Source organism: Synchiropus splendidus, chromosome 1 (assembly GCF_027744825.2).
Source record: "Synchiropus splendidus isolate RoL2022-P1 chromosome 1, RoL_Sspl_1.0, whole genome shotgun sequence".
Classification (NCBI taxonomy): Eukaryota; Metazoa; Chordata; class Actinopteri; order Syngnathiformes; family Callionymidae; genus Synchiropus; species Synchiropus splendidus.
Window position 1 is genome coordinate 5,517,575 of NC_071334.1, and position 24,833 is coordinate 5,542,407.

Here is a 24,833-nt window from a genome sequence, read left to right on the forward strand (position 1 = left end):
AACTTCCGCGTGGTCACGTGGTACGGAAGCGACCGTAGCGTCATGGAGGTGAGCGACACTAGCTCCGAGTCATGCTCCGCCGCGGGTCCTTGGTCCGACACCGAGTGTCTGGAGCGCCTCACCGGGTGCTTTACAAGTCTCCAGTCGTCTTCCTGTCCCCGCCAGCGCGTGGCTGAGCTCGCCTCTGCCGTTCATTCCGCCGCGTCCAGAGCTGAAGCCGGAGAGTATTGCCATGGCAACGAGTTGCGCCGCCTCAGCCTGACTCTGGTGGAGAAGATGGTGTCGAGCTTGGCTGCGCGCAGCTCCACTGCGCAGCTCGCCTCCTACTGCGAGGAGCTGACGCGGCTCTTGTTTGGTCGCATGGACCTGATGTGTCCCATTGTAAGGCGGATCCACGCGTTCAGCGTCAATGCGCCACTTGTTTGCTCATCCCTTCGTTCTGTGCAGGTTGATTCTTTCCGCTCTCCAGACCAGATTGTCAGCCACCTGGCAACGAAGGCGGCGTCTTCATATGTTTCCCATCAGCTCCACACGTCTGTGAGTGTTTGAAAGTTAACGGAGTTTGGAATGACTCCAAGGAAGTCGATCACCTTTGCTGGTCGTTCTAAACATGAGAAGACCAACTCCAGTTGTTCAGTGACACCTACATTTCTATTGAGTATCAGAGATCAGATCATATTGATCCACGAGCCCTGGAAGTGACATGCATGACTTTATATGTTTATCTTGGGACACCAGTTATCTCCACATTGATCCATGTCAACCATAGAAAATGTAAGAGCAATGAGCTTTTCTTCTATCAATGTCATCCACAAACAGATGTCTATAATTCTCTCTCAGGGCACGGTGAGTCAGGCCTGGCTCCAGGCGTGTCAACACGCCTTCCTCACCTCTGACCCCTCTTCTGAGCTGGACGCCTGCTTGTGGTCACTGACCTCAGTTCTGAAGAAGCTGCTGAAAGGATCTCATCCAGGTAAAACTCCCGATGACAACCTTGATGGTGATCACCGTGTATATGTGACTCGGAGAATGTGTGTGCTCAGAGTTGTTATTTTTAGAGTGTATGTGTATGTCCCTGCAAGGGAAATAAGTTTGCTGTGGTTGGCTGGGTCTCTCTAGTCTTGGCACTTTAGGAGACCTGGACCAACATAACTATGACAATCCACTTCAAATTTCTGCAAGTTTAAAAAAAAATGTAACTAGGTGGTTTTCCCTTCAGGCCTGTGAGGTGTCGTGAAGCATTGTCTTCATTCTCTGAGGCCAGTAGATGGCACTTTCTGCTCTAAAATCTTCCCAGCTTAGAAATTTAAGGAACATGGTGCTTTTTGACTGTGGGGTTTTGAGTGTTATAAATTGGAGCACACACACCAGCCAGCTGTACTTTCACATGTTGCAAAGGTCCTGGGCTCTTCTTTATTACCAATGGCCAGTGAGTAAATTGGCAACGTTTAAATTTTGAAATCCTATTTTTTTTGTCTTTAACTTATATTCTTTGATTTAAATTTTATTATTATTGTTTGATTGTCCTGCAGGGGAATGGAAGAAAAAATCAATGAGGGTGGTCAATAATTTATAAAGTGTATAAGAATGTGTGTTTAAAGTGCTTGGAGTGTTGGTTAAGTCCACAGCATTTGCTATTTTCTCACTTGCATTTGTTGGGTTTTTAACTATTGTATTAACTGCTTCGCCATCTGAGAGAATCCGTGTACTTTTCGTTCATTCATTTTTTGTTTAAAAATAAAATAAAACATATATATTTTTGTTTTGAAACAAAATACGGAAAAACAAAACCAAAAACAATCTGTGTCCCTTTTCGTTCATTCATTTTTTGTTTCAAAATAAAATCAAATAAAAGTTTTGATTTGTTTTAAAATTTCAAAAGTTTTTCAAAGCTTTCAAACCTTTTTCTGTTCTGCAGAACAGAACAGAATGTAGCTCTCCATGGTGGACTGAACTAATCCACACTTGCAACTCCAGTTTGCGATGGACAGTGTTTCCGGATCGATTTGTGAGCAAAGTATTACCGGAACAAAATAAAATAATGTAGCTTTTTTTCCGTTCTCCGTTTTTCTGTTTCAACTTGTAAACATAATGGCGTTTTTTGTTTTGTTTTTTTGTTTTTTTTTTGTTTCAAAATGGAAAATGGAAAAAACTTCTTAAAAAACTTAAAAAATTCTTTTTGTTTTGTTTTTCCGTGTTTTGTTTCAAAACGAAAAAAACAAAAAACAAATCAAAACTTTGTTTATTTGATTTTATTTTGAAACAAAAAAATGAATGCACAAAAGGTGGACGGATTTGAGAGAGTTCCAGAAGGTCGCATCAATTGGATTCATAGTTTTGGTGTTTTCTGTCTAACAGATCTTGCAGTCAAACTTCTGGAGATGTTCGACACCAGCGTCTGTGTTGTCTGCTCCCGATTCCTTCCTTTGGAGCAGGAGTCAGTGCCAATGATGGAGCACCGGCACTGGTCCACCACCTTTTGTACCCTGCTGAACCTGCTGGAGGCTCTGGCGGCTTCTGCTGCTCTGTGTACGTCCGACGTCTGCCTCCAGAGTCAGAGACTGACGCACGTCCACGCCTCCTCCCTCCTGACGACAGTCACCCGCTGCTCACAGTATCGCGTCAAAAAGCCAGCGCTGCTGCTCCTGAAGAGAGTCCTGCTGCAGAAGCCTGGAGAAGAGTGGCTGTCAGGAGGAGTCAGAAATGCTCGCCGATCTCAGGACGTGCAGCTGCTGGCTCAGAGCGTGTTGCGTGCAGTCACCGCTGGGTGGCTGCAGGGTCTTGAAGTCAGAACCGGCTCTTTCTTTGGAGGCACGTGTCAGAGCCTGGAACAGAAGAAAGACTACGTGATACTGAGAGCAGTCAGCGTTGTCCTTCTCAAGGCCGCTGAGGTTCACATTGAGGCTGGAGCTCCATCAGGTGAGGGCAGAACACACTGTTGAGAGGATGACATGGGCCAGAGGTCAATACTATTGAATCAGAATCAGCTTTATTGTCATGGTCAGTGGGGATCCCACCAACTAGGATAGTGCTTTAAAATAAAATAAAATAAAATAACAGGCTCACTACGAATTCAACAGTCTGACAGCCGAGGTGAAGAAGCTGTTCCTGTGACAGGAGGTTCTGGTCTGGATCGACCGTAGCCTCCTGCCAGAGGGAAGAGGAGTCCATCTACTATATATCCACCAGATACTTAGGGAGCAAGTTTTCAGCTGCTGAATGTACAATGTACCAGAGAAGCACTCAGGAGAGCGAAGACCTCCGCCTAGCCTCTTAGTTTATCAATATCATTTAGTGTCATTGGCTGTAGTGAGCTCTATAGGACAGCAGGTGGCAGTCGTGTTCCAGAACTCACTTGCACGACACCAGTCAGGTGTCTCAGAAGAGCATTAGTTGATGGTCTGTCTGATGTTGAACAAAAACCTGCACCACACAGACCTTTTGAGGACCGGTGTGCCCACCTCCTGTTTGCTCAAATGCTGCCCAGGTCCAGTCTGAAAGGATTTTCCCTGGTTTCCTCCTATAATAGAGTATCAGTCACCTTCTGGCTATATTGGCAAAAAAAAAACAAACAAAACAGTTTTGTTCTGTTTCTAAACGGCACCAGTACATTTCCATTTAATTTGTATACATTTCTGGTTTTTATAATATGATAAAACACTATTTGTCACTGAAATTTGTATTAAAAAAAAGGAGAATATAACAGAAAAAATGTAAATTTGGAAAAATACTGCAGATTTTCTATGACTCTAAAACAAGGGGAAGGTGGGGGACCAGGCGGAACACAGGAAGAGACATGACAAAATAAAAGCTGATGACAATATTTATAATTACATTTTTGACTCACCGATATTTCAGACAATATTTTCTCATATTAATGTTTGTCTCTAAACTGTAACTTAGGAACGTAATAATTCTACTTCAACAGCAAGCAGCTTAGTTTAGAGACAATGCTCTGACACTAAGACAGGAAGCTGAGTTGGACGAGTCTGACTCAGGACGGTGTACAACATGGGTTAGAACGTTTTGAAACTCTCTTTAAAAACGGTGGGGGTTGATCACGTGAGCATTGTTGGAAGCAGCCTGCAGTCCAGGAAGGTTTGGAGACACCTGATCTAGATGGATGGAGACACTCCATCTGACCTTCGCTGGCTTCTACATCTCAGTCACCTCAGCACGAGCAGCAGATCTGCGGTGCTGTTCAATACACTGCTGCTGACTTCTCCCAACATCTGTAGCTCTCACCCTCAGCTTCACCCTGTGGCTTATCAGCTTATCTGCTGGTGCAGATGGTTGCACCTTGAAGAAAAAGGCACGGAAACGGTATAAAACAATTGCCAAGAGGTCAGAATTCAACCCACGGAGGACCTTTTTCTACTGTCACACTGTGAACTTGAAGGTGTCTCAGATTCTCCAGAGCATCCGCCTGCACTCTAGATGTCACTTGTCTCTCTCAGCAGCACCCCGTAGCTCAGTGTGTGCTACTAAAACACTGCTCATGTCTCAGCAGGGAGTCCTGGTGTGGCACCTGTCCTGGAGACCCTCCAGACCTTGTGGCATTTCCTCAGACAGCAGGGCGTAGAGATGCAGGAGGTCGGCCACAGCTGCTGCTTCCTCACACTGCTGTTCGTGGAGCAGGATGACGACCTGATGGAGGCGGCAGCCTCGCTGCTCTCCATCTTCCTCCACTGCAGGTACTTCCTACCTTCAAACTGCAGGTGTCTCTCTCAGAAGTGGATCTCAGTGCTGGTTTGTCTTCAGCTCAGCATAGGTGGAGGACGTGCTGCAAAACCTTATTTGATTAAACATAAAAAATGACCTCGCAAAAACCTACTTAAGTTAGTGTCAGAGTTAAATCAGGAAATTACCCAGTGGTTTGGAACCTGTCCACTTCAATCGGGAAGTGGACAGGTATGGAAGCTCCCATGAAGCAAAGCATTTGTGATGGGCGGGACTTACGTACATTTTCTAATATTTTCGCAAAATGTTTCAGTTTTCTCCACACGCACGCACGCACGCACGCACGCACGCACGCACGCACGCACGCACGCACGCACGCACGCACGCACGCACGCACGCACGCACACTGCTGTGTGATCATTTTTACTGACACAGTTGGTTTGGGCCTCTTTAAACGCCTTTGAGAAATGCACAGATTATTACCATTGTAGGCAGTAGATTCAGTAAAAGAGCAAAGTATCCACTATTTTTTAAAAATGTATTTAGTGTAGTACATTCACCAGACACCTGTGTTAAAGTACAACAGCATTGTATATGTTGTATATGTATATTTGGATTTCCCTGATTAAACCATTGCAAGATATAAACCAGAACAATCCACCTCATCCCCAGAAAAACATTGTTGTCCCAGTGTTGTATCTGCTTAAACATCCTAGGATTTGTAGTCCGGCCCATGCCACTTTACAGAGGAGACCAGCTCGCTGGTCGCTCACCAGATTGCTCCTTTCATGGCCCTGATAATGTCACATTTTTGTTCAATATATCTCACTAGATCATGGGATTTAACTTGCAGGCACTGTGTCAGTCCCTCCAGGATTGGATTAGATGATTTGATCGGCAGATTTTGTGGCCGATTAAAAACAATGGTGCCGAAAGTTGCGATCATTTCCGGTTCTGGAATAACATGACGGGAAATAAGGTCCTTTGTAAATTGGTTTTCAAAAAAATAGTGTAAGTATCTTTGTTAATAGATAAGTATCTTTGTTATTATTGTGATCGGTGTTTCTGGGCTGACAGCGTGTGGTGAGCACTTGGTTTGTTATGGAGCTCCTCACAAGGGCGGAGCCTTAGGGAGGTTGGCGTGGGCGGAGTCTGAGAGGTAAAAGTGGGGAAGGTCTGTGAGTGTGTGAGCGGAGTTGTTCATGACTACAGCCAATGAAAACAGTAGCTGCTGATCTGTTCCACAGGGTCGAGATGTAGAGGGTCAGAAAGAGCCTGTAGAGTGATCTGCAGGTCAGCCATGTTTGTTTACATCCACCAATCACAATCCACCAGTTCCAATATTTTTTGTGCCATAGTTTTTGTCCTTTGAATCTGCATTTTCTTGTCAAACAAATGCAGAGCCATGTTGGTAAAAATAAGCCATAGCAGAAGATGTTGAGGAGAGGGAAGATGCTCTGACCACAGCAGCTGTGTTTCTCTGCAGGACGTCCATCGGCCCGGGCAGCGGTGAGGGACGGGATGCGTGTGAGTCTGGCTGTAACCCGCACTGCCACTTCCTGCTCCTGCTCCAGAGCATCTCCTACGACCACAGCATCCTCCTGGACTTCCTCATCTCCATGGAAACCTGCTTCTTGGAGTACTTTGTGCGTTACCTGAAGTACTTACTGAGCGACCGGCAGGGATTTACCCAAGCGTGTCGGAAAATGATCCCTCAAGTGGATTCTCCCACCAGGACTCGGCCTGTAGTCAAGATGGCCGCCACCTCTTACAAGCAAACCGGCGGTGTGGATCCAGGGATTCGTCTGGTGGAGTACGATAGCTCTGAGGAGTCTGATGCGGAGGTCATGGAGGTCTCACAAGGGTCGTCCCCTGTCTCGTGTCGGACATTGGCTCGGACGGTGGACTGTCTGTGGCAGCTCAGAGAGGTGGTGACCAGGCTGCACGCGAAGAACTTATTTCCATACAACCCAACGTCTCTCCTCAGGCTGTTGACCGAGGTCAGCAAGAAATAATAGTATCCCAGTTCAAGTTTATATGCAATGTAGTTTCATAATAAAACAGGACTTTATAATTACTGCTTATTACTATAATACACGTCTGTACGTTTTCATCCGGACTCACACTCCCAGCGGGTGGTGTCACATGGTTGCTTGCTGTGTAAATACCAATGCTCAGTTTTATACAATGAAAGGACATTCCTGAGTTTGGTTCTGATTTTTATGGAGATAGTGGGAAGGGATGGTCCAGAAGACACCTTAGGTTGTCAGGTTCAGGACAAAGTTGGACAAGTTTGTTGGAGTGTCACATTTTTAAAAATATTTTAAGTTAAGTCATGAATATAGAATTCAAAATGCATACACAAAGAACAGCCTCTGGTCCGTACTGGAATGTAGAAAGTGAGTTCAAGTCGATGACTTGACTCCTCAGTGAAAGTGTTTGGATTCTGTAGCTCTCAACAGGACTGTACTTTTGTACTGTACTTGTATTAACTAAACAGAATCCATCCTGTGCGCCATATTTGGAGCCCTCATTGTTCTGTTCACGCCCAACCTAAAGCAAACACAGGAGAGTTGACTGTAAACCAGAGGTCCGGCGAGGTTGAAGGTAGCTGAGTTAATGTTACACTCATTAGTACTTCACAGTTTGCTTTGGTGTAGGAGTCATCCTTGCCTTGAGCAACCACCCAGGTGGACTTGAGTCGACCGATGTGACTGTCTTACCTCTCTGATGTGGTAGTTCAGAAGTTGAAGTGACCACATTACATTCGTAGATTTATTGGCTTTTTTTGGTGTAACTTGCTTTAGGTGTTCATGCCTCACTGTTGCAAAAGGAAAATCCTGAGTCCGAGCGCGTCATGCTCTCTACATGCAGCGGAGACAGCGGAGAATCAAACTTATTTGATTTGTGTCCCACAAGCTCAAGGTCCGTGTGGTCTATGTGAGAGCACTTTAGTGGTGTTTCTGGTGGTGGTGAGGAGTTTCTTTGAGGAAGGGGACCCAGTCTCATGGCACCCTGACAACACTGAGCTGGAGGTGTTACGAGCACCAAGCCACGGACCACTCAGTAGCCTCTTTTCCCCATATGTCGGTGTTCCGCAGGATCCCTTTTTAGTGCTTTCAGGCTGAGTATATGGAGGTTTGTATCCCACCCGCCTTGAGCAACTCAAGTCCGTTTGACTCTATTCATAACAGATCGAGGCCACAGAGAAGGGTCCGACTGCAGCCTGGGCATTTCCATCACGACACCACCGTTTTCCTTCCTGTTTGTTCACCTGGGAGAAGTCATCTGAGCAGAGATTATATAGGTTGGTAGGAAAAATCTAAGATAGCGTTCAGACCTGACACTGAACGTGACATGGATTTTGTAACCCTGAATGAATCCCAAAGTTGAAACCAGGATCAGGGATGTAACTGTATTGCAGGGGCCTTACAGTCTGGAAAACCATGACTCCGTCTTCATTCCTTTGACTCCCTTTCCCTACTGTTATGGCGCTAGAATGGGACCAGCTTACATTGGCACTGGAAAAAAACCAATATTACCATTGAGAAAATGAATATAACGAAAAAAAAAATTAATACCATTCTAGTTTTCTACCTCAATATAAAAAGTTTCAGCCAATACTCTGTTTTTCAGCCAGTATTTTTCTTTTCAATGCCAATGTAAGATGCCCTATATACTGTCCCTTTGAGGTCATGGCCAATATGAATATTTAATGCTAAAAAAGATATAGGTGAGATAAATATAGTACAATAATATTGGACAAATGGAAAGGATGTGGGTGCAGATGAGCAGCTCAGCAGTGGTGCGTGCTTCTCAGGTATATTCATATATGTTTATGTGACTGTGACACTCGCTGCTTGTATATGTTTGTGTAAACGTGTGCGTCACTGTGTGTTTTTGCTCTAACCTGAGTGCAGAACAAACAAGAGAACGTCAGTCCGGCCCAGAGAGAGGGAGCGTGTGGATGAGTGTTGTGGCAATCCGCTGGTCTACCTTTACTTCCTGGAGGGCAGAGAGGGAAACCTTCCCAGGTAATAGTGGCTGGGTGTGACCTGAAAGAATGTCAAACAAACAGAGTGCGGTCGGCCGCCTGTCCAAGTGAGGGATAGAGGATTTCATATCCATGTCCATCTGCCAGAGAAAAGGCAGCAGCCTAGTGCAGTGGAACCAGCAGCGCCAACCTTCAGGAAGCCACAGTTGAGGTGAGTGCCTTTGCCTTGGCTTTGCCCCGTGTGTGTGTGTGTGTATCCCAGCTGACAGATGAGTGACACTTGTGGGAGATTTACAATCCTGGCTGCTTTTATCTGGAAGAGGTGGCCCGCAGCGAGGAGCGCTGTGCGGAGGCACGTCTAATCCAGACATATCCTCCTGTTGGGGAAGTTTGCTCTCGGGCTCTGGGGAGCTTTGTCACGGCTGGGTTGAGATGAATAGGCGCCCTGTTCTCCAGGAGAGATCCGCACAAAGATGCCGTGGGATCGAAGATGTGTGGTCTGGGATCAAAAGGTTGGCTTTGAGATGAGTGGTGGAAGGGGACGAAGATCTTCAGGGACTGTTTTCCATCTCCGCTTGACACGTTCGAGGACCTGCCTTCCTGGGAGCCAAGTCACAACAAGACACGCGCTTGATACCACTTCACACTGGCGAGGGGTTTCATGACCTTATGACCCGATGCAAGGCTGACTTTTAGAATGGAAGTTCTTCTGTCTGTTTTTAAAGCTCTAAATGGTCTTGCCCCTCAGTACCTCGCGGTGCTTTTTAACCCCCTACGCAACCCTTGAGGTCAGCTGAGCAGCTGCTCCTGGAGGTATCTAAAACCAAGCGGTATGATATGGTATGGTAAGGCTTCAACCTCCTACCTGAGTAGATTTGACACCTTTACAACTGATGAAATGTGGTGGGTTGACATCAGGGGGCAATTTTTTAATGTAAATTTAGCACAATAAATACTTATATATATAGTATATAAACAATATTCAAGGACTTGCACCTTAAAATAAACAATGTAATGCGCTGAATGAGACTGCGATGCCGCTAAAGTGGATGAACAAAAAGCTGACTACTGATCCCTTCAGCAAGCTTCAGTCCGTCGGCCGTGGCGGCGGTGTATTCACAACAAGCGCTGTGCTCCTCAGAGGTCAACAAAGGCTGAGATGTGCTGAACATGCAGGAGCCCTGATGCAGCTCAGCCAGCACAGGCACGGCTTCTTTTGCTGACGTGCACACAACAACCTGCTCCCCTCAGAACACAGTCACTTCCACAGGCCTCCATGAAAATGGTTTTCACATCACTTGTGGTACCAGTATCACTGACATGTAGTTGTGGCTGCAGTTTTCAATGTCAGTTGAAATTATTACAGAGCTTCCACTCTGCAGAACAGACATGGCTATTTTAAGAATTCACTGGGTTGAGTGCCTTCTCAAATGATACTAGACCCCTATTGAACCTATGTCTGTTTGCACCAAGATGTCTATGATTTCAAAGATTTAAGCCCCGCCCACAAAGAAGACTTTGTTTCCTCAGAGCTGAAATCTCCGTCCTCCGAACCACGCCCACTCTGCTGTGATTGGTCAGGAGGAAACCCTCTTCTGTCAAACCGCAGTGCCTCACCACTCACCAGATATACTCCACACCTGAGATTAAAATCTCTCGCAGCCAAAGCCCCACACATCGGAGCATCCTCTCCCACGGAGGGTCTAGTTCAGGGGTTCTTAACCTTTTGGATCTCGGGGCCCACCTCCCAGAACAATTGGGCCTGGGGCCCATTCAAGACTCTTGATTTCATTTGTGATCAATAACCATATTTAATCTTCTTACACGTAAACAAACCATAACCTTGTGAATTATGATCATTGCAAAGATATTTTCGAAAACTCGTCATCGAAAAGTCCAACCAGCAGCAGAACCAGGCGCAAGTCAAAAAAGGGAAAAAAAATACACTTGATGCAAACTGTTGGGAAAATAGGAAAAACTGAATAAAATAAATATAATAATAATATTTAAACTCAAAAGAAGACACAAGTAATGGAGATTACATTTAAAAAAACATTCAAAACAGGTGTTTTCAAGAACAGTTTGCACTGTTGGGGTGACGACATCACTGTATTTATCATTTTTTTCAATTCAAGAACTTCTCCATAGTTGGTAACTATCACAGATTTGCAGCTGTCAAGTCAATTCAGTGAGACACTACTGTACTGCCACCATATGTGGCTCATGTATTAAAACTGGGTGTCTCATGGCCCAAAGCTGTAAAACAAAAAAACTTTTAAGGAGGCACCTTAAGGAGGCACCTTAAGGAGGCACCTTAAGGAGACGCTCGCAGCCCAACCATGGTTAAGAATCACTGGTATGTTCATGTGCGCACACACGTATTCATTAAGATCATAACAATATGAAACGTTAAACTAAATTGAATCACGCATCACCTGTCTGATCTGATGTGAAGCACAGATGTCTAACTGGGAGGTGGGCGGGTTCAGACCGGCTGTGGTGTCGGAACTTGGGACACATTTTGAGCGCTTTAATGTCAATAAAAGATGTGAGGAGTTGATGATTCCAGTTCAGAACATTGGCCAGTTTGTTTCATGAGTCAGTCTCCATGCTGGAGCCCGTTTTCCAAACTAGTTTAGAAGTGATCCTCATGCATTTTTAAGCCTTTCTACGGTGCAGACAGCACCACTGCACCCGCAGCTTATAGACCGCTGCAGCTCATGTAGGAACAAGATCTGTTTTCCTTCTTACATTTAGTGGCTGGGGCTAATATTCCTGTGCCCTCTATAGTCTGTATTTTACTCTCAAAAATCATCACCAAAGAGCGAAAGAGGAACTGCAGCATGACACCAGCCTCTCAGTGGTTGAAGTTCTGGCAAGTGTAAGGCCCAACTCCTTAAAGATAAATGAATGTGCGACACACTGGAAGAGACTCCATGATTGTGTTCCTCAACAATGGCCCTGTCAAGATATGGAGGTCATGTGAAGACTAGGAGCAGAGGACTGACGCTGCCAATGTCCAGGGCCTGTGTGAAACTACCCGCTTCCCACTGCTGTGGGGTGAGTTTCCACCACGGAGAATGTTAACAGTCCTGTGAGTGCTCCTGTTGTTTGGGAGACTGAAGAAACTCCGTCTAGATAGACCCTCTGAATAGACTTCTTGTCGGTCAGCAGCCTTCATGTTCCTTTTATTCCCAGGAGGACACACTGCACAAACTGACTCCATTATTGGGAGCTTTGTATTGCAATGTGTTGCTAGGCTGCGGTCCAAGCGCTTGCTGTCAGTGTGGAGCCTCTGTCTGCCAGTCTTGCTCTTCATTCAGAGAGACAGGCAGTTGGACCAGGCGGGGACGTGAGCTGGAGAACAGCAGAGAGGAGGCTCTGTCAATATTTGTTTTGGAAACAGACCTTCATGTGCGCGGCAGTAACTGTAGCGTGTAGAACAGCAGGTGCTCTCTCCGAATATTGCCGTGTTACATAAACTGTGCAGGGTAATGATCGACTGTCTTCTCTTGGATCAAACTTTCATGTGTGACCTGGAACGATCCTGTTTTCAGGGAGCGGCTGGTGCTGCACGGGGGCCGGGATGTTCGAGACGCTCTACGAGTGGTTTTGGTGGGAGCGGATCTGGCTACCTGTCAACCTGACGTGGGCCGACCTGGAGGACCGGGACGGAAGGGTTTACGCCAAGGCCTCGCATCTCTACGTCACGCTTCCTTACATGTTTGTCTTCTTGCTGGTTAGATACATATTTGAAAGGTGAGATCCGGCAACTAACGCTCACATGCTCTTAAACAATGGTCACGCTAAAACAACACTCGACAGAACGTTTTAACAGATCCAGTTCTTGTAGCTGTGACAGCAGTGTGCATTGTGAAGTTCTTACTACACATGCACCTTGCTTTGCAGCCAACATGGCAACGTTATGTTGCAGGTTTCTGGAATCATAAAGGTCAATCTATTGGCAGCACTGTGGTAGTGATGGCTCCATGAGGCTTCATGAAACAGTGTCCTGATTTTCACAGGCCACCAGGTGGTGCTGTCTGCTGTAAAATATTTGGACTTGAATAACTCATTCAATGAAACCTCACATCATTTCTAAACCAAGAGCGCCATCTACTGGCCTCTGAAAATGAGGACACTGTTTCATGAAGCCTCATCGACCCGTCACTAGCTACAGGGCCTTGGGTTTGGCACCAGTTATCAATGCTCTCATGATCCTGCTTGTTTCAAACTCATGTGACTAAGTCAACATATGCTACAGCAGTGTTTTCCAACCTGTTTCTAGCCACGGCACTTTTGGTTCATTGAAAAAATCCCGGGTCACACCACCAAAGGAACCTGGGCCAAAGTGCACTGGTGCTTAAAGTCCTATAGAAAATCCCTATTCATTTATGACACACTGTAGCTACTGACACTTGCTTGTTATTTTGCCAGGATATTGGCAGAAAGAAATTGAAGAAAATGTATTAGTTTCAAATGTGTCCAGAAGGGGCGGCAATATGGCAACAATATATCAGCATTTATTGATGTATTTACTGACTTTAAATAACTGTTTGGATTGGACCACTTCTCTTTTGCATGATTTTATTGTAGTTTTGAATTTCCAGACAAATCCTTAGCATTCTTTGCCTGAACTTGCTTCATATAAACAATTCGTCTTTCTCTCTTCACATTTTGGAGCACATTTATTATGTTGTACATTTAGTTTTTCACCAACTTTTAAACCACCAAGCGAACTTTGACAGTCCATGAGTATCAGTAAAGTTTTGAAGTGAGACGTCAGGTTAGCTCTGTTAGCTCTGCGGTGCAGACAGTCTTTGGCATGGTGGCGGCTCCCACAAGGATCCCTCCCTCCCTCCCTCCCTCCATGGTTCTGTGGTGAAAGTGTGTGGTCCAGTTAGAGGCGCATCAGCTTTAAAAACAGCTGGAAGTTGTGCATGTGAGCGGCTTCTTGGCTGTGAGTGTGTGGGAAGAGGAGCGCCGCGCACCACAGCAGCGCTGCTTTGACTGACGGACAGATCAGCGCATCGACACACTGGAGCTCTACAGTAGAGTGGAGAGAAAGAATGGCAGCCAATCCATGAGATCATCTCCTCACCTTGGTTGCTCCTCAACACCTCCTCACTGTCAATGGAAGTGACCATCATGAAAGTATGGAGTGACACACGTCTGACTGAGTGTCTAATAGAGGTGTATGGAAATATCGATACACTCAGATCGCGATACTTGATGGCAGGATAGTGTATCCATAATTCACTGAAATATTGCAATAGTTAAATGAGTGATTTTGTCTCGTTTATGTCAGCTATATTAATATTAAAAATAATCCATTGATATTTGATACGTATCTTATCACAAGATACCTGACAATACACAGCACTAAACATATACTTTGTACCAAAAATACTGTCTGTTATTTTGAAAGAGAGAAGCAAAGATGTGCAGGTTCATAGAGAGCTGCTAAAGCTTTTCACTCACCACAAAGTGCTGGCAATTCAGTTTCATTTCTCTGTGTGTTTTTCAGACCGACCTGACAAGTTAAATGCAAATAGCCCAGGGCCGCCTCTCAGCTCATTTTTAACAATTTCAACTTGACTATTTCCATGTGGGCGCAAAGACAATCACCCCTGGATGCTAGATTTGAATGCCGGCTACGTGTGGTGGGTTTAATATTTGAATACCAATTGGTCCACAGATAGTGTCTGTACATGGCATGGAAATCTCAAGACAAACAGTGGAAAAGCAATAAGAACAACAGTGCTGCATTTCCAAAGGCATGTCCACGTGTGGGGTAACGTTATTGAGGACACAATTCTAAAACTGACCCAGCGAGCGAGAGATCAACACATGATGATGATCTGACGTTCCATCACAAATAAAACAAAAAAATCAAATGTTTTTAACCCTTTCATGCACAGCGTCCACTGCAGTGCGCGGCACTTCCGAACCATATGGATTTGCTTTTCGCCCCATTTTTTATCTTTGTAAATGACTCTAACTCGATGTGACACACTTTGTAACTGACTTTTAATGTCTTTTTCTCTTGCCAATTTCTTGTTTGATTCATTTCTTTTCCCATTTGAACTGCAGCAGAAGCACAAGCATGTTTTAGCGACTGGGTCTGCCGGCGGTTCCCCACCGATGACGGAGCGTATGGAGAGAGGAGCTCTTTGATGACCACCGTGATGATTCATGTTTGGTGTTGGCAGGTGGATCGCCACGCCTCTGGCTGCCGCAGCTGGGATCAGACAGAAAGTGTGTCTGAAGGCGGAAGCCAATCCCATCCTGGAATTGTACTACACCACTCGCAGTAGAAGTCCTCTGCAGGTAATAATGTGGAACATCCTGGGCGTAGAAAAGACAGAATTTTTCAATCATGAATCTTGTTTTTTTTTTGCATTTATACATGACTTATTAGTCACCGTCTTCTGGATCCAGTATAAAAAAATCAAATAACATCATATATGTGACATTTATTTTCATTAACTATTTTAATCCTCAAAAATCTCAACATTTTTCCACCTACAGTCGGTTTTCTCTTTACATTTATATATATATATATATATATATAATACAATTTTTATTTAATAAATGTTATTTATTTAGTCAATAAAATCCCAAAATATATTTTTATTATCACAAAAAAAAAAAAAAAAAAAAAAAAAAAAAAAAAAAATATATATATATATATATATATATATATATATATATAATTTTCTTCCAAAAAATATATAAAAAAAATAAGATGAAAAATATTATTTATTTATTATATAGGTCAGGGTCACCAATTTTTTTAAATAAATCTAAGGGTCATTGGAGGGTAAAAATGTTGCTGTCTTTTATTGGATGAACTACACTAATTTGAATTCACTTGTGCCCGGACCTGTATAGCTTTGTCCCATAGGTTGGATCTAGACCGTTTAAAACTGTCCTGAACTCGATGCCTTTATACCGTCATCTGCAGCAGCAAGGCTTGTCATTACTACATTCTAAAGGTGTTTCGAAAGGTCACGGTGCTGTGACCCGATTGAAAACCTTCAAATCTCCTCCAGACCCAAACACACTTTCACTCTGGCATGTGTTCAATGCAACGGGGAGCTGAGAGGTTTGAACCTGGTTTCGTCTTTCTTTCCGGCTATCAGTTTAAGAGGCAAAGAAAGCCTCCAAACCTGGCTCCAGTCCTGTCCCTTTAATCCTTTCGATCCGATTATCTGGAGGACTGAGTCGCTCCACAGAGTGATTGAATAGCTCTCGCTTCCCAGACCTCACCTGTCTGAATCTTTCGGCACCGAACACTTAGAGCCGTTTTAAGCACCAAAACGACTGTATTTCAGTGGAAAATTCCATTTGAATGACCTTGTTCTCAGTCCTGACGCACGTGTACGTCTGTGTTCCCCAGGCAGACATCGACGGACTGTCAAAGAAAAGCAGCCTGTCTGTCAGACAAGTGGAGCGCTGGTTCAGACGCAGACGCAGCGAGGACCGTCCAGGCGTGCTGAAGAAGTTCAGGGAGGCAAGGTGTGTCACCAAACCAGTCAGTGTGTGGCCCATATGAACACAGCGCCTTCAGCAGCGTTTGCTCTGTGCAGCTGGCGTTTCGTGTTCTACCTCTCAGCCGTCATTGGTGGTGTCGCAGCATTAATAGACGTGAGCCTCAGCAACACCGCTGCCGTGTAGCATTCGTGACAAACAACCAACGCTGTGTCTCTTCGCAGAAAGAATGGTTCTACGACAATCGTGAAGTTTGGACCGGGTTTCCCAAGCAGGTTTGTATCAGTTCCAGAGGAGCTTCTGTCCGTAATCCTCTCTCACAGGCTTTAGACAAGGAGAACTCAGGTCTTGATTGTTTTCTCGAGACAAAGCGCGTTCAGTTCGAAGGTCCGATACGTGAACACAAGAGAGTTGGGTTTTGGCGGCTGCCTTGATCCCTTCTCGTGTCACGGGACTCTGCGCTGGCTCTCTGCATTAGGAGGAAAGACTATTTTTTTCTGAAGTTACTGAAGATCAGCAGACTATTCATTGATAAAGTTTGACGTCTGGATCTGTACTTCATCGATAAAAATCTTCTTTAATCTCATTGACTTTGTTCAAGGTGTTGTGTGAGCGGCGTGGAAAAATCAAGATGTTCCGTATTACGCATCTTGTTCCTGCTATTTCCTTGTAAAATAAACATGATAACTCTCTTTCATGTTTAGTTTTGGCTGTGAAACGCCACATTCTGTTAGAACCGTGGTGGAGCTCTGTCATCACTTCATATCTGAAGTGACTATGACTCGTACAGTTAAAAAGAGACGAAGAAATAAGGCATCTAGGAAATAGGTTCGGACACTAGCGTCGCCCGGCTGTTGACGACTTCCTTAAGAAACACGGGGTTCCTTTTGTGAAAAACATCCTTCATTAAAAATGGTTACACTAGATGACCAAATGCGACTGGAGCTGAACTAAAAATGCTTCTTCATTGATTTCTGACTCCAATAATGCAGAGAGCATCAACGCTGCTGCCTCCTCGCTCACTATTATATGTTAGCGCTGCGTCTCCTAGCAGTGATAAACTGAGAAGATTCCTACAGTGTGAGAGCAGTTGAAACACAGACCTCTGTCCTGTTCTGTCGCTGCTACATCAGGGATAGAAGTGTGCAGTCTCGAGTCTCGGTGTGTCGACTTGGGGGCCCACATATGGGGGCACCTACTTAGACCAAGAAAAAAAGGACATTGTCTGAGGCGCAGAGGTGCGAGGCTGCACAGCAGGGGGCGACTCGGACTCAAAGTTGGGGCGGAACTCAAAAAAGTGATTTGCTCTTGCATTGACATCAATAGATTTTTCTGGTCGCTGAGTAGCAGCTATATTCACAACACATGTGCAGCTCTGTTTGTTTTCATGGGCTGACTGAACACAGCTCTGGTTACCTGATATATGAGCTCAGAGCAAGAGGACGCGCTCGCTTCACGTGGATGGAGAAATGGATGGTGGAGCAAACAAAAGCTCCTCGCGAGCAACCGGAACAGGAAATATTGCTCTCTGATGGCGCAGCCGCAGAAAAACTTAGCAAAAAAAAAAAGGTTTGTGATGAGAATCCTTGACAAAGCTCTGAATGCAGTCGCTCCCCGGAAGCTAGTGATTTAGCACTAGCTCTTAGCACCTGGTGCTTCAGAAGCAGTTTAACTTTCCTCAGGTGTTTGACTGGAAACTCCCCTGCTGATAGAGTTTTATTTTTAGTTCAACACTAAATTGTTACACTGTGTCATGTCACAGCTTTAGACTGTGCATTCAAATAGAATTTAATCAAAACTTGTTTTTTTCTTGACTTGGATCACGACTCGGGAATGAAAATTGACGGAGAGTTGTGGAGAAGTCACTGAATAACTTGTGTTTACACTCTGGTTCTGGCTCGCACCTCAGCGGCCTGTGATCATCTGCTGGGAAATTGCTTGAATATCCTCAGAATCAACAGATATTGTTTTGGTTTGTTGCAGGCGTGTCACAGAGGGAGACATGGGCACCGACCCCTTGTGCTCTAGTGTTGGCTCGCTGTCATCTATATGTCATGATGTCATGATGATGTCACCCGCTCCCATGAGTCGGGTTTATTTGATCCACATGAGAGACGGCCGGGTCTGTGGGAAAGCCGCGTCTCCAGGTCAACAATAGAATCCTCTACGGTTTCTGTGTCTGGGACTGAGAGCTGGGCCCCGGAGGGACGCGCCTCTTAGATGGTGCGGCTGTGATTCGGCGTCAGGTTACGTGAAACTCTCTGTGTTTGTGTTTGCAGTCCATGCTGGAGTCCCAGTACTGGTATTACATCTTGGAGATGAGCTTCTACGGGTCCCTGCTTGTCAGCGTCACTTTTGATGTCAAGAGAAAGGTGAGCGGTTTGAAACCGGGAGGGAGACACGATGCAGAAAATGCTCACCACAGCACTTTACTTCCCATAACATTGTGATATAGAGTCTTCTTTTCTTAGATTCACTGGGTTTATCACATCCTGCATTGATTCCTACAACTGTATTGTCCCGGCTCAGACACAGTTGCTGAATTGTTGAGGGTTTACAGAGGAGTTTACTAGTTTAATAATAGTGACACAAAGACAAACAGGAACGAGGGAACCAAGGACGTCAGCACCAAAACGCGGCGCGAGTCGAACAAACAGGGGTCGGGAAAAACCTGAAACAGAAAACAGGCGAATAAGAAAACTCAAGGCCCAAATGACAGAAAGCGCTCGGTAGCAGAGTTAAACACACACACACACAAGGAATAACTACAATGCAGAGAAAACAAAAAGGTGAGTTAAACAGAACACTCACACGAGCAAAAAAACAAGCGGTGATAAACAAAATAGAGTGGCGTGAGGACAACAACTAAGGAGGCGAGTGAAAGAAAGTCAAGCACGCACAGAATTGGAATCTGAAGCACTAGAGAAAGGAGTTTCGAAGGAGTTACCGTAGGTACACGAAGCAACCATCTGGCGACGTGAGCTGGCATCAAGGTGTGGTCAAGGTGAGATCGCTCTCAGGAAGCTGGAGGAAAAACAGGAAAAGGAAACAAGAAAACACAAGAAAACTGGAAGTAAAAGCACAAGGAACATACGGACATAGCATGTAGGGGCAGTTGAATTGGCGGATGTGCTGGTTCGCATTGCTATTTTTCGCAATTTATGTATTGAACGTTCCCAATACTTGCTGAAATTACATCATGTTTTGCTTCTTCCCTCTCAGGACTTCAGGGAGCAGATCATCCACCACTTGGCCACCCTGGTACTGCTTTCATTCTCCTGGTGTGTCAACTACATTAGGATTGGAACTCTGGTCATGCTTGTCCATGACGCCTCGGACATTCTTCTGGAGGTACGTCTCAACGCTCAGGTGCAGGTAGATTATTTTGCATCCTAAATACATTGTAAATCTTTGAATTCATCAAGCTGTATCTGGTTTTCAAACATGGCCGCCTCTTTGAAAAGCACCGGTGTGGTGATGACACGTTTGTTGGGATGCCTGGCTCCCTGCTACCAACTGGTCAAACACAGTAAAGACTGAAGCCTTTTGAGTTGTTCTAAACCATGTGTGGATAAAAACAAAACCTCTCAACAAGAAGGTTCCAGTCCAGCTCTGGACGTGCGTGGAGTTCCTCCCCGTGCCGGACAGTTTTTCTCTGGTTGCTCTGGTTTCCTCCCACATGCTCACTTGGTTAACTGGACTCTCCAACACACTTGGTACTGCAAATACAACTATAGTTCAACCTGATTCCTCCAACAAAGCACCTGATTTTTGACTACATTTATCAGAACTGCATGAACATCGTTCATATTCCAGTGTTTCCACGGTGGCGGCTCTGTCACAGTTTCAAATAGTCCTGGCAGAAACCCTGCATTTCAGCGTATGTTGTAGGATGATGATGAAGGAACGTAGGGCCCCTTTAACATTTTAACATGAAAATTTGATTCATTTTATGGCTATGCAAAGTGTTTTCAAGTGCAGTCGTGATACACAAAACTCGCACTGTTTGTTGAGATGGGTGTGCGACTATGACGTGTGACGTGGGATCCAAAACACAAATACAGAGTTGTGGAAGTACTAATGTGGTATTTGTCTGACATTTCAGATGCCTCCTGCACACACTAACAAGTGCTGCTCATCACATAGTGCGCTACTCTTGTTGTAACAACAGGATTATCTGGAACAGCGGTTGTTTTACGCTGGCTTGACCTTTTCATGGTTGGAAATGAAGTATTTCTGAAGCTGCACTTTTCTGTTTAACAGTCTGCCAAACTGTTCAACTACGCCAAGTGGGAAAAGACCTGCCAGGCCCTCTTTGTTCTGTTCGCTCTGGTCTTCATGGTCACTCGGCTGGTCATCTTCCCCTTCTGGTGAGTCACCACCAGAAACACCAATGTGATGAGCATTTCACGTGGAGGAAAAGTGACATGTGCAGTGGATGACGCTGTAAATCATGATGGTGCGTGACTCAATGAATTCCTCAGGCTCATCTACTGCACCTGGGTCTACCCGGTCCAGCACTACCCAGCCTTCTTTGGATACTACTTCTTCAACGCCATGCTGCTGGTGCTGCAGTGCCTGCACGCCTTCTGGGCTTACCTCATCCTCCGCATGCTCAGGAAGTTCTTGTTCGGCAATGTAAGTTTCTGCCAAGGTTTCAGTCCAGAGAGGTCAGAGTTTGTGAATGGAGTAGACTGCTTCTCTGGCTGAAATGATGATGATGATGCTGTCAATATGGCAGGACACCAAATATCTCTGGGTGGTATGGAGACCAGCTCATGACAAGATGCCTTTGAGGTCATGTGATGCATTTTTAGACCCCTCACACTCCAAAACCTTCTCTAAAACGGTTCCTCCAACACTCAAAACTTTTGCCAAAAACATGCACGCCAGTCTTCTCCACGTTAGAAGAGCTAACTGTTGCATGCTAAACTTCACCTCACTTTACATTATTGGTGAAAAGATTCTGTAACATTATGCACTATATAACTTGCCAGCCTGAGACTGAGTCATCGGTGATGTCACTTAAAGAAACGTAAATGTAAATTGCATGACCTCATGCTGAGCGTAGCCCGTCTACGATATTACTGTAGCTCAATTACGTTGCTGAGTCCGATTGCGTCATGTTCTCCTGGTTTACAAGCAGCGGAGAGATCACTGAACTATGAGTAGTTCACTTCCGTGACGAGGGGTGGCGCTGTCAGCTCTTCAGTCCCTCTGGTTCCTATGATCATAGAGGATGAGCAATGGAAGTTGACAGGTAGCGAGGAGCCGGTTCAGACTGTTATATTGAACTTCTGTAGACAGTGATCGTGCTGACTGATCAGCTAGTTTCACTTCAGAAAATCAACGCCGTCATGGAGCTGCCACACACTTCCTTCAGCAGGTTTCAAGTTTCGGAAGGAAATAAAATATTCCGGGAACACTGTTGTCTTCGTATCATAGGAATGATATACAGCAATAAGAGTAACTAAAGCACGGAGTCGCGCTTGTCACTGTCCGATCTGGTCCGCCTGCACAATGTGGTCCGGAAAATTCGGGTGCTGGAACTGGAAGTTGGTCACGTACAGTACGTGTGAAAGTTTCTGGTGAGCTCATGCACCCATGGTTATATCGCGATAGTTTGTGAATGAGTTTTTATGATTAGCATTTTTTAAATAGTCTACATTACAGAGTGTATGGGAAACATTTCTCCTACGTGACGATAAGCACAAGACAGTGTCACAGTCAACACTCGCGCATGCGTGTACGTATCTTCAGGTCCACCTCTGGTTCAGTCTGAGTTGAGCTGCGCATGTCTGTTTAGCAACCATGCTAACGGTTGCTAACATGGAGGTGATGTCGTCTCTTTGAACCAACAACTCACATTTAATCTTCTTGTGAGGACTGATGATGAAAACGCCCTCAGTGAAGGACGCTGAAGACAAATCTACGCGTCACTCTAACTTGTGGTGAAAACGTGTTATATATGTCAACTGTGTTCTCAGCTCACCAGGGACGAGAGAAGTGACAATGAAGAGGAGGAAGAGGACGATGGCAGCCTCACTGAGGATGGTGATGAAGATCAGCACAAGCTGGGTAACGGCGTCTCCGTGGATGAGAAGGACAAGAATGGCTGCCTCGGACGTTTATCCATGCCAGAGAACCTCTGTCTGTCCAAGACTGTTTCTAGTGTCTTTGACTGACTCCGCACGAGATCACACTCTCAGGTGCCGGGCCACACTCTCGCTCCAGATGTGTGTGGTCTGCTTATTGGATGTCAGGTCCGCGGCGCAACAACCTGCTGACACTTGCACTGCTTGAGCATGGTGACACCACTAAGCTCCTCCCCTTGGTTACGAACCAGTGGGTCACCCAGCAAAACTGGTGCTGTTTCCACTTTTGTTTTTAGATCCTCCAGAACATTCACATTGTGCACGACTGGTAGGACCTGAGCAAAACATCATCGTACTTCAACCTTTCTACTAGTGATGGGCAGGTGAGGCTTCATGAAACAGTGTTGCAGGGTGGATGAAACAGTGGTCGAATTTTCAGTGGCCACTAGATGGTGCTCTTGGTTTAGAAATGATGTGAGGTCTCAGTGAGGGCTGAAGACAGCGCCCTCTGTTGGCCTCTGAAAATCAGGACACTGTTTCATGAAGCCTCATCCACCCATCACGACTCTCTTTGCTCCCCTCACGATACGGGGTGGTAAACATCAACTCAGCATGACAGCAGCACTGTTGAAGAGCACAACATAACAAACTGCAAATGAGATCCATTTTTTATATTAACAATTGGTTGTTGCAGCCCCACTTAATCGGCCCTCTATCTAACAACACGCAAGAGCAAATAAATCAGGCTAAATTGTTGCGGGAATTTGCCAGATGGAGACCTTGGCTCCTGAATGATGACATTCATAGACAAAACATGTAAGCAGTACGGGGTGGTGTGTAAAACTATGGGGTCGGTATAAATCCTGATTTTTATTGAGCCAATTCTGCCTTTAATATAAATAAATAAATAAAATATATACAAGTAACATCCGACTTACAACCTGCTCGACTTACGTCCACCCGTACTTACGTCCACAGCCAGCAGATGCAGCCCAGCATCACGTACGATATAACTTTCCAATCTGACTTACAATCGGTTGGTCAGAACCGATCCTGGTCATAAGTCGGATGTTACTTGTATATTTTAAAAAAAATTGTGAGTGACGTCTCTCCAGAAGTGAAGAGGTGCCCGGTGCGTGTCCAGCTCTGAATGTGCGCTTCTGTGCAGTTTGGCTGTGACAAAGTCATAAACCAAGTCACGCTCTGTCCCAGACTGGCCTCATCCCTGTCCCAGCTCCAGCCCACAACAGGACATCAAACCCTGGAGTGAGCGCTCCAGCACCTCCCCTGTGACACTCTACCACGGTCCAGTGCGGAGACAGGAAAGGTTTTACACCTCAATATGAAGAAAGAACTGTCAGTAAACGGAGCTGCACACAGAGGCTGCGCATGTTATGTTTTTTCCGGCTTTTTTCGGGGGCGTTTGAGTTCTGGATTTTTGTTGGAAATCAGAAGGAAAAAATCCCGAAATTTTTGTTCGATTCGATTTTGTCCGATTTGTTCGAATTCCGAGACGATGTGTGTGTGTGTGTGTGTGTAATGTGTTTGGTACTCATCATGTGGGACTTTCCAGTTCTGTGTGAAAAATGACAAAATATTCATTGTGAATTATCGCTTTGTATCTGTTTGAATATATTCATATTTTTCACAGCTGATGAATGTGATTGGACACCTCACAGTAGGAGCGTACCTTATGTCCCGTCTTACCATGTGACCTCACGTTTACATGCACGCCACATCTGCGGAGGAATATCCAAGCAACCGCCTTCTGAAGAAGCAAAGCTCACTGCAGTGCAATGTACCGGTTATTTCTGACAGTATGACTTGGCTGTGCTCGACGCCTGGACAGCCGTTGACTGGTTGTGGTTCCTGATGCAGATGTGCTGCTGGTGACTTGCTTTCTCCCTGATAAAATGATACTTGTGTCTTTTCTTTCTGGAGCTCAGTTTTTGCCAAAGAATGACAAGTTATTAATAAAACATCATTTTTTTTATCTTGACAATTAAAGTGACTATGTGTAAAGTTGTTGTATCACAGAAAACATTGTTTATTTTGAGGACACGTGACGCCATTTTTCTTTTCTTGCTCGTACACCGAGCTCCGGGAATTTAAGCGTTAAACGTTTTAGTTGTACACTTGACCACCAGATGGCGTCCATAAGCATCTTAAAAAGGACAATAAAAATAGAGGGTTAAAAGATCCAGAAAGTTACAGAATATGATATATATCATATCTGAGTTGCATCCTGTGTTTTCACAAAAATACATTCATAATATATTATAATTTATATATTATAATATATTGTAATTTTCGTCTATCTTTTAGTTTTGGACTGGTTGTGAGATGGAAGTAATTCAGAAAGTGCAGGTCAAATCATCTGCCTTCACCTGCTCTTGTTTTTTGTCTCAGGAATGATCTGAAATCTTCCTGAAGATATGAAACCGTGTAGCTCAGTCTTTGTTCCCACCAATCCTGCTCAGATAGGGGAACCATTCCGGTGTCAGCTGAAGAGAGTTGCACCACACTGGCTGATAACAGACACCCCATTGGTTCGGCTGAGTCAGTAAGAA

General features: G+C 45.0%; 2 protein-coding genes across 5 annotated transcripts; both read left to right on the forward strand.

Annotated features, from left to right (window-relative positions):
* The first annotated feature begins 33 nt into the window (after nucleotides 1–33).
* On the forward strand, nucleotides 34–8,715 carry lins1 (lines homolog 1). Of its 3 annotated transcripts, none has more exons than XM_053885688.1 (7): nucleotides 34–381; nucleotides 448–537; nucleotides 841–973; nucleotides 2,359–2,919; nucleotides 4,508–4,694; nucleotides 6,167–6,680; nucleotides 8,601–8,715. In XM_053885688.1, the coding sequence occupies exons 1-7, from the start codon at nucleotides 43–45 to the stop codon at nucleotides 8,649–8,651; spliced, it is 1,875 nt and encodes a 624-aa protein (XP_053741663.1). In that variant the 5' UTR covers nucleotides 34–42; the 3' UTR covers nucleotides 8,652–8,715. The 3 variants fall into 3 exon arrangements, with proteins under 3 accessions (XP_053741663.1, XP_053741672.1, XP_053741680.1); XM_053885697.1 differs by having other exon boundaries at nucleotides 4,511–4,694; XM_053885705.1 differs by lacking the exon at nucleotides 8,601–8,715 and having other exon boundaries at nucleotides 6,167–6,910.
* Nucleotides 8,704–24,233, forward strand: cers3a (ceramide synthase 3a). Of its 2 annotated transcripts, none has more exons than XM_053885720.1 (11): nucleotides 8,704–8,885; nucleotides 12,232–12,433; nucleotides 14,887–15,004; nucleotides 16,077–16,195; nucleotides 16,267–16,324; nucleotides 16,393–16,443; nucleotides 18,448–18,540; nucleotides 19,391–19,519; nucleotides 20,432–20,538; nucleotides 20,653–20,806; nucleotides 22,156–24,233. In XM_053885720.1, the coding sequence occupies exons 2-11, from the start codon at nucleotides 12,261–12,263 to the stop codon at nucleotides 22,351–22,353; spliced, it is 1,200 nt and encodes a 399-aa protein (XP_053741695.1). In that variant the 5' UTR covers nucleotides 8,704–8,885; nucleotides 12,232–12,260; the 3' UTR covers nucleotides 22,354–24,233. The 2 variants fall into 2 exon arrangements, with proteins under 2 accessions (XP_053741695.1, XP_053741704.1); XM_053885729.1 differs by lacking the exon at nucleotides 8,704–8,885 and adding an exon at nucleotides 12,101–12,165.
* The last annotated feature ends 600 nt before the right edge of the window (nucleotides 24,234–24,833 follow it).